At 45.5% G+C, this 13,443-nt stretch overlaps 1 protein-coding gene across 2 annotated transcripts in view; it reads right to left on the reverse strand.

Moving 5' to 3' along the window:
- SIK3 (SIK family kinase 3) overlaps nt 1-13,443 on the reverse strand; it is a 214,000-nt gene that overhangs the window by 9,361 nt on the left and 191,196 nt on the right. The window contains exons 16-21 of one of the 2 annotated variants that reach the window (XM_040976992.1): nt 10,727-10,877; nt 9,890-10,015; nt 9,531-9,616; nt 9,036-9,145; nt 7,731-8,070; nt 6,207-7,111 (exon numbers count right to left, since the gene is read on the reverse strand). In XM_040976992.1, the coding sequence (XP_040832926.1) occupies nt 6,207-7,111; nt 7,731-8,070; nt 9,036-9,145; nt 9,531-9,616; nt 9,890-10,015; nt 10,727-10,877 (1,718 nt within the window). The remainder of the gene's footprint in view (nt 1-6,206; nt 7,112-7,730; nt 8,071-9,035; nt 9,146-9,530; nt 9,617-9,889; nt 10,016-10,726; nt 10,878-13,443) is intronic. The other variant, XM_040976993.1, reaches the window with a different exon arrangement.

Consider the following 13,443-nt stretch of genomic DNA (forward strand, 5'->3'; position numbering starts at 1 on the left):
TCCTCTGCATATCTGCCTTTCCAATAAAAATAAATAAATCTTAAAAAAAAATCCTTAATAAAATAAAGTATTACTTTTAGTCAGAATGTTGAGTCTCATTCTAGAGGTTCTTGTAATATGTTATGTGTGAGATCTACTGATCCCTGGGGGTATTAAGTAGACCAGTCCATTGACCAAGCAGCATGAGTTTTCACTGTAATTTTGGCATCCCTTATGCCAACTTAGCAGCCAGAAGAACTGTCAGGCTCACGGAAGGACATATAAATAATGAGAGGAAAGATGACCTGTAAGAGCCCCAGTATTTACTCAAGTAAATACTTGAGTATTTACAAAGTAAAGCTATGAGTGAGAGGATCCTCTGATCATGCAAGGGGAAAAAAATGCACAGATAAAGACAATACACAATGGCTGCCCAGTGTGGGGAACTGCAGGGCAGCTTGCACAACTCTACTGAGTCTGTCAATGTTGACTCACCTTACCCATTTACTGGATTTTAAGAGAAATGACATGTTGCCACAGACCTTTGAAAGGCTCTGAGAAGTGATCCCAGTCTGTTAGCGTGCTCCCCACCCCTCTGTGAGGCTGGATAACACAGGCTGAGTGAGCTCAGAGGGGACATGGGTTCGCTTCATGAGTGCAGTTGGCACTGTCACTGTGAGAACTGGCTGGGCTGCACTCATTTATTTGCAAAGTCAGAAAATTGAGCCTGCGTTAACACTACAGAAGGAAAGCAAATGGATACTTTGCAAGCAGCAGAGGGGGAGATTTTAGGGATGTAGGTAGCTCTGTTATGTTCAAAGCAAACCTTCTGACTAAACGCTCTGGCAGTGTCCAGCCTCATGGCTGCTGGCTAACAGCTGCTAACAAAATGGGTAACACCGATACGATGGCATCTGACTCCCATCGGCTGCCACCAGCTATCCCTGTTCATCCACCCTTGAGAGATTCCACACTAGCTTTCCTCTTAGGAAATGATGCTGCTGCACAGAGCACTTCTTGTTAGAGCCCTTTGGGAGCAAGTCCTCTTTCCTGCAGTGGAGTACAAGCTCCGTGGGGGCAGGCTGATCTTTCCGTCTCTGCATTTTCCACTGCATCTACAATATAATCTTGGGCAATATAGTGATGTGACAAATTGTGCTGTGCTTGTTCTACCAGGGAAGTAACAGCTGAGGTATTTGGGGACCAGAGTGCAAGTGCACAAGGATGAAGGGATCATTAAAGGAGACCATGGGCACAAACATACATGAGGGTGAGCATCCACAGGGTTCCCACAGGGCGATAGGGCACAGCATGGTAATTCCTGCTTGGGAAAAGTGACATAAAATTGTCCAATGAGTCTTTGAAAAAGCAGAAATGTATAGCCCTCCTGATTAAGAGAACAGGATGAGACCAAGTTAATGCAGCAAAAGATCGTGAATTCTTCCTTACTACTGTCATAGGGGGATCTTAACAAAGACTTCCCAGGGCAGTGTTGAAAAATAAATATGCAACTGAGCTGAAAGCACTAAGCATGGTACAGGCATTATACAAACATTAACTCAAGGCTCCTCCTCAGGGAGCCATTCAACACCCCTCATTACACAGATGAAAAATGGAAGACCGGTTACATGACAGATCCATGAGCATCTAGTTAGTTCACACTGTTCAGGGAAAGAAAACAGGAATGCCCTGGCATAAGAAATCATTTTCAACACGTAGATGTACATCCCCAAAGGGAATTTTAACTAGAGCAGCAGGCACTGAGCTTTCCTTGGTCATCTGATGTTTCTAATGCATTATTTCACTATATTGAATTCAAAACACATATCTTCATAAACATGCAATTTTATTTGCTAAAGATAGTTATATGCATATGTGGTTCTCAAAATGTCAAGAATGATTAGATTCTAGAATGAGGTAGGAAGAATTTCAGCAATAAAGCAAGAAAAGGTTACTCTATGGTTAAGTTAAAGAGTTCAGAGTAAACTGGGTAAAAAGAAGGCAAACATTACTATACTGCACTGATAATCAAGGCTAGAGTGAAGATGACAGCTTTTAGAAGGGCTCATATTGGCCGGCAAGATAGCGTAGTAGTTAAAAGTCCCTGCCTTGAATGCACCAGGATCCCATATGGGCACCAGTTCTAATCCAGCTCCCTGCCTGTGGCCTGGGAAAAGCAGTCAAGGACAGCCCAAAGCCTTGGGATCCTGCACCCACGTGGGAGACCCAGAAGAAGTTCCTGGCTTCTGGCATCAGATTGGCTCAGCTCTAGCTGTTGCGGCCCTTGGGGAGTGAACCATTGGATAGAAGACCTTCCTCTCTGTCTCTCCTCCTCTTTGTCTATCTGCCTTTCCAATAAAAATAAACAAATCTTAAAAAAAAAAAGTTCGTATCACAAGTCAGGAGGGGAGCCCAGCATAATGGCTCAATTGGTTATTCCTGCCTTTGCAAGCAGTAAAATCTCATGTGGGTACCAGTTCCTGTCCCTGCTATTCCACCTTCCATCCAGCTCCTTGATAGTGGCCTGGGAAAGAAAGCAGTAGAGGATGGTCCAAAGTCTTGGGACCCTGTGCCCCCATGTGAGATCTGGAAGTAGCATCTGGCTCCTGGCTCCTGATGGGCTCAGCTCCAGTAGCTGTGGCCATTAGGGAGTGAACCAGCAGTTGGAAGAGTTTTCTTTCTGTCTTTCCTCTCTGTAAATCTATCTTTCCAACTAAAAAAATAGTCAGAAGGGAAATATGAAAGTACACTGGGAGAGGAGGGGAAGACACCCCGGAGAAACTAGACTGGGTAATTTTGAACTGAAATCTTTTGGAATAATACTTATTTCCAGAAAGCAAAAACAATTTTTGCAAGGTGTAGTGGCAGTGCTGGTGATGCATGTCAGAATGCAAGGAGAAAGAAGGAGAGGGAGGCAGTCAACGGTGGGAAACCAACTAGAGGAAGGAGTAGGGCAGATTTATCATAACTACGAAGTATCGACTTGAAGTCCTTGTACTCGATAGAAAGGCACCAAGGCTGGCAGCTGATCTGAAACTCTAGCAGAACCAAGCAGTGTGCCTCTGTTGTCTAGCTAGACAATACTTGGTATTTAGAACACTTCTGCCCTTCGCTGTGTGCTCCCAGACTTCCCTGAGCCATTATCGCTGTTCTTTGCTCAGTCTGCTCCCACAAATTTCCAACAGCAAAATCCTCTTCCCCTGCCCACAGCTGTTTCACATACTAAGGCCGGAGACCTGCCCTTTTCCTCTGCTTCACAGCTAACTTCTTTCTCTTCTGATGCTTCCATCACATCTGTCCTGCCTCCCATTTTGCCTACCGTAGGTGCCAGCCAGCCCAGCACGCTTGCCTGGGGAGGGCTCCTCTGACAAGCAGGGAGCAGTGAATATGAGCTCTCTCCTTTTTTGTGTACTGCACACTGAAGGAAGCGTAAAAAGAATTACAGTAAATAATTTTTGAAAACAAGTGGTTCAAAAAGTATTTAAAACTACAGCAATCCAGGGTAGGAAGGGACAGAAAGAGGAGTGTTGCTTGCTTCAGGGTTGCTTCTTCCACAGTGCCATGCTCAGTGTGAATCTGCTGGAGTGAACTGAGTAGCTCTCAAGTTCAGCTACCATTTACTAGCTCTTGGTGTTGGAGTCAGGCTACTTATGCTCATTGTTAAATAGCGATAGCAAGAGTTATTACTGTTTAAGATTGTTGTGAGGATTCAATAAATTCACATATAAAAATGTTTGATGCCTGGTGAATGTTAGTATCCTTCTTTTTAGCCAAACCACAGCAGGCTTAATATGTCGGAACCTCTTCTGGCCACAGGAGTCTTTCCCATAGTCCCCCCAATACCGACCATCTCATCTCTGCTCCAGTGTTCCCAGAAAGGAAGTTCCTATGTGGCCGAAGGGGCAGAGCATATTCCATAAAGTTTTTATGAAAGTTTTTCTTAAGCATGGGTGTTTGATGCAGTGGTTAAAATGCTGTTTGGAATGTCCACATCCTGAGTCACAGTGCTTAGATTCAAGACCCAGCTCCATTTCCGACCCCAGCTTCCCACTAACGCTTACTCTGGGAGGCAGTGATTGCTCAGGTCACAGGACACTATCATTCATGTGAGAGACCCAAAGTCATTTCCAGGCTGACTCCTGGCTTCAGCCCAGCCCTGGCTACTGCAAGCATCTGAGGGGTGAGTCAGCAGATGGAAGATCTCTCCACATCTGATTGTCTCTCATATGTTTTTTCTTTTTTTTTTAAAAGATTTTATTTATCTTTATTTAAAAGGCAGAGTTACAGAAAGAACAGAGAGATATTCTATATACCTATATACTGGTTCACTCTCCAAATGGCTGCAGCAGTTAGAGCTAGGCCAGTCTGAAGCCAGGAGCCTCTTCCGGGTCTTCCACATAGGTTCAGGTGCTAAAGGATGTGGGCCATTTTCCCCTGCTTTCCCAAACACATCAGCAGGGAGCTGGACTAGAAGTGGAGCAGTCAGGACTTGAACCAGTGCCCACATCGAATGTTAGCACTGCAGATGGAGGATTAACATACTACCCATGGTGCAAGTCTTCCTAGGATAGTTGAAATCTGCAATTTCCCTATCCTGCCCTTAGTTCTGCCTTGCTATATAAAACCCAGAAAAGTCTAATCCTTTAGTTCTCTTTAGTTTTTTGTTTCCCAACTCTAAAACACCCCTACCCCCCATGCCTGTCATCCATTCCACATATGAACTGGTTTTGAAAACCAAGTAGACACAGCAACATGTATCCACCTGAAAATACAGTGAACTCTCTCCTGAAAATACACAACACAACTGCCTGGGGCAGATTTCTGAGCTGGATGATGCCTTCTATTCACAAGGCCAACATTTATTTGGCATTGTATGAAAACACCTTTCCCTATCAATGCATGATAGCACAACCAAGTCTTCTGCACACAGGTCACTTTAGAATAAGACATTGAATCCTGCTCTGGGCTTTAGAGTCTAACGGAGTTGAATTTTGCATGCTGACCCTGAAGGACAAGATGGGAGATTCAAGTAGTTCTGTGAGGGAATAAAAGAAGAAATGTTCAGTTTCAGGACTGCATAGTTTTTGGGTAAATTCATTTCTTCTTTTTTTTTTTTTTTAGATTTATTTATTTTTATTGGAAAGGCAGATTTACAGAGAGGAGGAGACAGAGAGAAAGCTCTTCCATCCAATGATTCACTCCTCAAGTGGCCACAAAGGCCAGAGCTGAGCCATTCTGAAGCCAGGAGCCAGGAGCTCTTTCGAATCTCCCACGTAGGTGCAGGGTCCCAAGACTTTGGGCCGTCCTCAACTGCTTTTCCCTGGCCACAAACAGGGAGCTGGATGGGAAGCAGGGCTGCAGGGATTAGAACCGGCAACCATATAGCATCCCGGCACGTTCAAGGCAGGGATTTTAACTGCTAGGCTATGCACTGGGCCAGTAAATTCATTTCTGATCTCTTGGATGGCAGTGGTGAAGAGTGATAAGCAGGAAGAACCATGATAGATACCATTCCTGTTTTTGTCTAGGGTGAAAGCTGTCATGCTAATGGAGCTACCTGTTTTGAATATCACTACTGCTGGTCATTGTGATCTCCTCCAGAACAAAAAGGAATGTATTCATTAATTACAAGGTGAAACAGCATGAATGGACATGGGCTTCATGATGTTGTATCTAGTCTGTATCTAGCTCATTAATGAAATGGCCACAATAATAGCAGTAATTCATACTTTGACATTTATAGCACATTGCTCTTTTTTTCCTTTCTTATGCAAACATACTATACAAATGCAAACATGTTTTCACCTTCCTAAGTCCTCTGTATAGGATCGTTACTCACCTCATTCATTTTCCAGAGATGAGGAAAATGGGGCTGAGAGGGCTTGACTCACAAGGGTCAGGATGAAGGCGCTCTGACTCCTTGTCCAGCACACTGCCAGTGAATCATCTTTCCTTGGTGCTGGCTCACTGTGGAAGCTAAAGGGAGCTGTCCGAATGGCAGCAGCAAGGGCTACCTGTCTTAGCACTATCACCTTATCTTGAAAATAGACCCCACGCCCACCAATATACACTCTTTCTGGGCCTCTCTCCAATAAAACCTCAAAGGGCTCCTGAGGCACTTTTCCCCCATGGGAACACGGAATACTTGTAGAAAACGAAGCAACGTTACTGAGTTACTTGAATGAGGGCACACTGGCCCGGAACTTGGACTCTGAGGGGACTCTTACCTCGGCTGGGCACCTTATTTCTACTGAATGCAGCAGTTGGCTGATGTCTGTAGGGATGCATCCCCAACTCCTGGGCGTGACTCACAGTTCCTAACAAAGATTCAGGGTCTCCAGGTCCACCGGTACTCAAGAGCAGGGGGCTGTCATGGCAACCTTTGGTCAACGGACGGGAACTCTTACTCTCTGCAAAGCCGTCCTTGGCCCCTTCACACGAGCAGTCTTCTTCCATGCTCTCTGAATGCATTAGTGCTGGCTGATGAGCATAGCCGTGGGTTGGGGTCGGGGAGGAAACCTGTGAGATACATTCTGGTGCCCTGATTTGTAGAAGATGCTGGGGGCTGGTGTGGTGGTGGTGGGGATACGAGTCAGTATGTTGGTAAGATAAAGCCTGGTGCTCTGTCATACACTGTCCCCCAAGACTGGGAGCCAGACTCCCAGCATCCCCTTGGTTCATGGCCCTGAACAATTCTTGGTACTCTTGCTGCTGCTGCTGTTGTTGTTGCTGCTGCTGCTGCTGCTGTCGTTGCTGCTGCCTTTTAATGAGCTGTGCAAACTCTGCTGGGGGCAGCCGGATGTCCGAGTGGCCGGTGAGTGAATGCCGGGGAGAGAGCAGTCCCTGAAGGATGTGGGGTACCTGCTGGTGTCTTGGATAGTCTGGCGGCGTGGGGGACAGCAGGGCCTGCTGCAGTGCCGATGTGGTATAGTGTGGCGGCTGCTGGTGTGCACTGGGAGGGAAGGTGGGGAATTGGTCAAGTGGAGGGACTTTCAGGGCTGGGGTTGGAGGGAACCCTGCTCCTGTTGTAGGGCTGTAGCTGCTGGGGGAACCCCGGGACTGGTCCGAAAACAGATGGGGGTGTAAATGCGCTTGGTCGTAGTTAGCAGGGGAGAACCGATTCACGTTCAAGCTGCAGACACAAAAGGGAGTGAGTACCAGGCATCCGCGTCACAAGAGTGCCAGAGTCCCCTGGGTAATAGCTACTACTCTTAATCAGCAGGGAGCGCCCCCACTGGTACAGAGAACTGCTGTGACAGGCAAGTGGAGGACGGATGCTTCACCCCAATCTGTCCCCTTATTCATTTATTCAGTAAGTTCTTGAACTCCACCTTGAAGGCAGCACCCTGGCCTAGCTTAAAACAGATTTTGGACTATTAGGAAACAACAATTTCTTACAAGAGTGATGGGGACAGAAAAAACATGTAAAAGAAAAAACAAACAAAACCCCAAAAAACAAAAAATAAGGAGCATCGGCATTTTTATACAACTCCTCTGATAGATGACTTCTTGACAAAGGGAAATAAAGTCAAGGTATCTGTTATTTTGTCCTTTTTCTCAGTAGCATTTTAATCTGGAGTCCATAAACAGGCTCCAATTGCACCCCTGACCCACCTCCCTGATCCTCAGAAGGAAGTTAACAAGAGGAAAGCCTAGTCAGAATCATCCTTCACTCTCTGTTTTGCTAAGGGGACTGCTCCTCCCACCTGGGTTCCCTGTGTTAAGGCTAGGTGACATCAGGTTGGCCTTACCTGTGGGCCTCCGCACTGTCGGCACTCAGCTGCTTGGACAAGGGTCGGTGCCCATAGCTAAGGGTGGCCATCAGGTTGGTGCGGTGCTGCATCTGAATCTGACTGGCACTGGGGCTAAGGGAGATGCCTCGCCCAGCAGGGCCTGCAGCTGTTCCAGGCATGTTGCTGAGCATGTCAACAGGCTCTTGTACTTGGATGGTCACCTGCTGTGACTGGCTAGGCTGCTGCATGCCCAAGCAGGTGAGTGCCATGTTAGGAGGAGGGGAGCAGCTTTCAGCCTGCTGCTGGAAGATTGTGCTGCGGGAGGGTAAGCCTTGAAACTGGGAGGGAGATGCAGCACCTAGACAGACAGGACACGAGAGTTAGCAAGAGTCTGGGTTTCCTGCCAGCCCAAAGTAATGGGAGCCAATGAGACTGCTCAAGCCATCCACTGTCTCGAGCAGAGTTTTGACTTAGCATGCGTAAGATGATCCCAGAGAACTTGTTAAAGGTCAGATTGCTGGGCCCTACCCCTACAACACTTATTCTGTAGGTCAGGGTGGGCTTCTAAGAAGTTGCATTTCTCATTAAGTTTCTCTAACCGCTGGTCCACGGATTATGCTCTGAGTGGCCAAGTAGGCAGCTCGTCCCAAACTTTAATGCACATACAAATGGCCTGGTTAAAACACAGACCCCACTTCAGCAAGTCTGGGGACTCCGCTTTGAGGAAAAAAGGATCTCAAGGCCAATTCAGACTCCTAACCATTGTCTAAGGAAATTGATAAGGGACCTGAATTATGTGGTTTACTTAACAAATTCTCAAAGTGATGGTCCCTGAAGACCCAAACTCAGCAAAACACATCACCTTAACAGACATCTAGCCAGCCACAAAAAGGGGCCCACAAGCATAGCGGACATTCAAAAGGAGGTATGACGATAAGGAAAGCTATGGTAGCAACTTCTTATTTGATAGGGTTAAAGACAGCTTTATTAAAAATATGATCAAGAGTGTGTTTTCTTTATGAAATGCTTTGTGCCAGAGACTATTCTATGTGGTTTACATGTGCCTATTGATTATTGTTGTTATTATTATTCTCATATTTGACATCCGAGAATGCTGAGGCACCCAGAAGCAACATGCCTAGGTTTCACGATTACAAAATCATTAGGAATTGGTGGCATCAATTCCAGGCAGAGCAGCTCTGCAGCTCTACACCTAAAACCTACATTATTCTGTCTGTCAAATGCTTCCTGGCACTCAAGCCTGTGAGGGGGTCATTTTGTCCACAGGACATGCAATGGATCAACCAGAATCCCTCCACTCACCGTGAGGCTGGATCATGGCACTGTTCATTGGGGGAGGACTATTACTAGGAGGCCTGAAGAGATGGTTGTTGGGGTGGTTGGGGGGAGGGCTTGAAGGCTGAATCCTTAACCTTAAAAACAATAAAACACAAAAAGAAACTTCTTGTGCTGACAATGTAATCAGCCATATGATACACAAAAAAATAGAAACTATTACTTTTGATAAGCTTCTATGGTACACATTAGCCATCTCCTACAGTCTATTAACACCCTGATACCAGGCTTCTCAAAGATGCTAAGTTCATGGTAGACCTCTCGCATTAGATGCCAGGTCACTTTAAGCTATCTGAAGTGGTCAAGGAAGTCGGGATGTCAGTAACATTGGTTTCTCTGTTTTTCCAACAGTTTCTTCCAAGATGAATACTAAAGGAACCCTGCATCTCCCATGTGAGTCAGACCCAGGACATCAAGCCAGAGGCAGTGGCTATGGCATCATAACACAGAATGATTCCTTACCTCTGCAGCTGGTGGGTGAGGAGGGCAGGCTGATTTTCACATGCAGCCTGAAGAGGTGGAGAAGGCTGGGGAGGACAGATGGAGTCCTAAAACATAGATTGGAAGTCCAAAAAGAAAAAAAAAGTTGTGAGCTTCAAGACTCATCAGAGCTATTCTCAGGAAAAGAAGAAACAGAACAGTCTGTGACTTGGATTTATGCTTCTATGGCTCACACCAAAGTCTGATTACCTTAACTCAAGACAAGTCAACCATAAAAGTAACTCCACTTTGCCCTGAGTGCTTTCCTCCAAAAGACAGAAGCAAATCAGCCCGAAAGCAGACTCCAGACAAGTCGGAGAAAGCAGAGAGTGAGGGCCTACTTGAATTTGCTGCTGGAGAATTTGGTGGTGCTGCTCCTGCTGGTATAACATATGCTGCTGCTGGGTCTTCTCCAGGGTTCTTTCATCAATCTGCCCCCCGTACATCTTCTGCAGCTGCTCACACTCCTGCAGGGGAAGCAGTTAATACAGATGGGATGCAGCCAGGCCCACCCCACACAGTGATCTCAGCCAACTCAGATCTGCCCAAAGCTCTCATAGGCAGAAACAACCGCAGAGGACAGTGTCTTTGATGACCGACTCATTTATATAGGTACCTGTATACTATATATACTCATGCTCTGTTCTGTATGAAGGGAATGAAAAACTGTGAGGGAGTGTATTTGGAGCCCAGGCTATTTGAAAGCTTGATATGATATCAGGAAGAACAAAAGGAAACTGGTTCTCTATGGAAGCCTAGAAGTACGTTGGCCCCACTCTGGGATTACCATTCCATACCAACTGGAGAATATGCCATGTGGTCAATGATGCAGAGCAGGCTCCAACATGACCCAGCACTCCACATCAGGAGAGAAGGCTAGGCTGGCTTACGAGTACCTTCCCTGGTGCTTTCCCACTGAAACTCAAGCCTAGGAACCCCTCCCCAGTGGATTATGGAGACAGAACAATTTAGTTCCTTCAAGGGGAAGTCTAGTTTGATCCTGGGAGAGGTGTACACAGTGGCAAGTAAGGAAACCGGAAGGTCGTACTTTTCTAACCTGTAAAACTGCAGTGGGGCTGATATGAACGAAGTGGGAAGTTTAGTGCCTGAGGCCTCCTGCAATACTGGTCCTCTCTTACCCATGCTTCTCCAAGGATGCATTCTATCTCATCCATTACCTGCTGCAACTGTTTGATGCTGCTGTTGTTGCCCATTTTTTCCAAGTGAGCTTTGAAGGCCTGGATGCTTGCAGCCCCATCTGAGAATCGGCGCACGGGGGAGAAACGCTCCGTAGGGAGGTGCAGGGTGTTGGAGTCCTTGTAGGGAGAGCTAAATACATGGGAAGAGAAGATTAGGGGCTGGGCTTCAGGGTTCTGACTAAGTCAAATAGGAAATGTTGTTCCAGATGAACACAAAGGTGGTTGGCTACATGTGTACCCCTGCCTTTTGGCAACTTCTGAAGGCTGTTGCTTCCCTAGCCTGTTTCCCTTTAAGAGGGCTCCTGTTAGGCATCTTCCAACTCCACTTACCTTTAGTTGATTTACATGCCATGCCTGGTCAAGTCCTGGGATCAAATATATCTATTTCTTACAAATATATTAGGCTAGAGAGAAATCAAGCTTTTCAATTATCTCTTAGCCCAGGCTACGTAGGAGCTCTCATGTTTATAATTATGTCTCTATCTAATGTGTTTAAATCTGAAATTTACCATTTAACCAGCATTTCCCCTAGGCAGGAAACTAGTCAATTTTTTGGTCAAAGGTCCGGCAAGACTCCCCGATTCTGTGCTAGAAAATGGAGGGCAGAGGTTGGGGTGGGGGATGATGGGTATTTCTGATCCTGGGATAGAGACAGCACATTCCTAAGGAATGTAGACCTCAAGATCCAGCACGTACCTGGTCAACACAAATAAGGTTACCTACTGTGAAAAATCAACTTCTCAGAGCAGCAGCACCCTCCCAAAGGCCTAATAAAAGAGGATTACCTTCAAAGACCCAATGGCTCAATCAGAACACAGCCAGTACCTCACAGAAAGAAAGAACAAGCTGTTGACAAGAAAGGCCTAAGAAAGCATCAGTGTTAGAAGCTAACACCTATGCCTGTTATTTAATCAGAAAAAGATGTTTATGGATTGAGGTAAGCAGATAAAAGACTGCCAAGGCAGCATTCCAATAGCTGATGGAAAAGGCCAGGGTCTCATGTTCAGGGCAGAGATGACAGTACACTTGACTATGGGTGAAATGATAGATCACCTTGCCAGTTACTCATTTTGGATTAAAGCAGAAGCATAGCTAAGGAAGGAGGTTAACAAGCAAGTTCAAATACAAGGCAACAGGGAGGGACTAGGAGGAATAAGGACTCTGTAGAGGTGTCAAGAGAATTCTGGCAGCAGGTGAGAGCCCTGCACCCTCTCTTCACTGATGATGCCCTCTGTTTCAGGTGCTCCCAGAGGCTGCAGAGCGCAGTGAGTGAATGAGATGAGCATGATTTCAATAACACAGAAGACAAATGATGTCAGGGCTAGGGAGAAAGGGGAGACAATCCAGAAGCAGTGATTGTGAAAGCTGATATCCAGAGCAGTTTACTCAAATTTTTCTTTTCTCTTTCTGCTTTAGACTTTAATTCTCTCCTAAAATTTAATTTGTATTTTCCAATAACAGCTACACTTTTAATTCACTCAGAAAGGTGTGTTCTCCAGGTAGTCAATACGCCTCCACAAAAAACCCCATTCTCTCCCATCACAGCAAGGATCCTTGGTCCAGGCAGTTCGCGACTTTTCCAGAGGCTCAGGTTTGATGAGACTGACATCCGGGATTGCACAGTAACTTCCCAGGAAGCATTCTGATGGTGTTGCTCATTGGGGATACACTGATAGTATCAATTGTGCTTGGTTGTCTTTTAATTAGCAATCATGTTTAAACTCAGCACAAGCTCATATTAAGTTGATATTTCCAAAATATTCTTCAAATTGGGACTTGGTTACCCACCTGGATAAAATCCATTCTGTATTCATCTCTTTGTAGTAACACTTAGAAACACAGTAAATGACAAATCACATATTTCCAGAAATGATAAGCTTAATCAAATCCATCCTTTGTCTCCATGTTGGACTTCATCTAATGGGCCCCGGAAAAACAGATGCCATTATTTATCATTTATGTTTATATATGCCATTCTTTAATGATTTCCTCCAAAAGAAAATGAAAGGAATTGGATAACCTATCAAGGATACCCATTTTCACTGTTTTATAGTCTTGGAAAGTTCCTCTTTTTCCTGTAGGCTAACTCTAATCTCCTGTGTCGTGTATTTGTACAGTAACCCCATCAAGATATGCTGAGTTTACACAAATGCCCCACCTCACACACTCTGCCACTCATAAAGCATTTATTTCCTTTCAGTTCAAATTGGCCCGACCAAAGGAAACAACTGAAACATGCTACCAAGAAAGGCCACATGAAAACAGACAGCTGACAGATTTCCAGCAGGCAGGGCCTTGAATGAAGGTAAAAGCTACATAAATGAAATTGTGGGCTAACATGGTCTTCCTTTAGTAAAAAATGTTAACAGGATATAGGGTCTAGGACAGAGCCTGACTGAGGAGATGTGCTAGCCTTCAGGTTTCCCTGAAAAGAGTAACTCCTGAGGAACACCTAGAATTAAATAAGGAAATTCAATGATACTAAGTGGAAACTGACTCTGATGATCAGGTTGAACAACTGTCAGGCTGTTGAGAAAGGGAAGATGCAGGTCAGGAGAAGGAAGTAATGACTGGTGTAGCTACAGAGTTCCAAACTATGAGAAAGCATGCAGAGTTTGCAGGAGGAAGAGAGGGCAGCTCTCACCAATAATTATGACCTTTGATGGACACTATGTGCCTCTTAAGAGATCTTCATG

The sequence above is a fragment of the Ochotona curzoniae genome, unplaced genomic scaffold, assembly GCF_017591425.1.
Source record: "Ochotona curzoniae isolate NIBS_2020 unplaced genomic scaffold, NIBS_Ocur_1.0 contig_2723, whole genome shotgun sequence".
NCBI lineage: Eukaryota > Metazoa > Chordata > Mammalia > Lagomorpha > Ochotonidae > Ochotona > Ochotona curzoniae.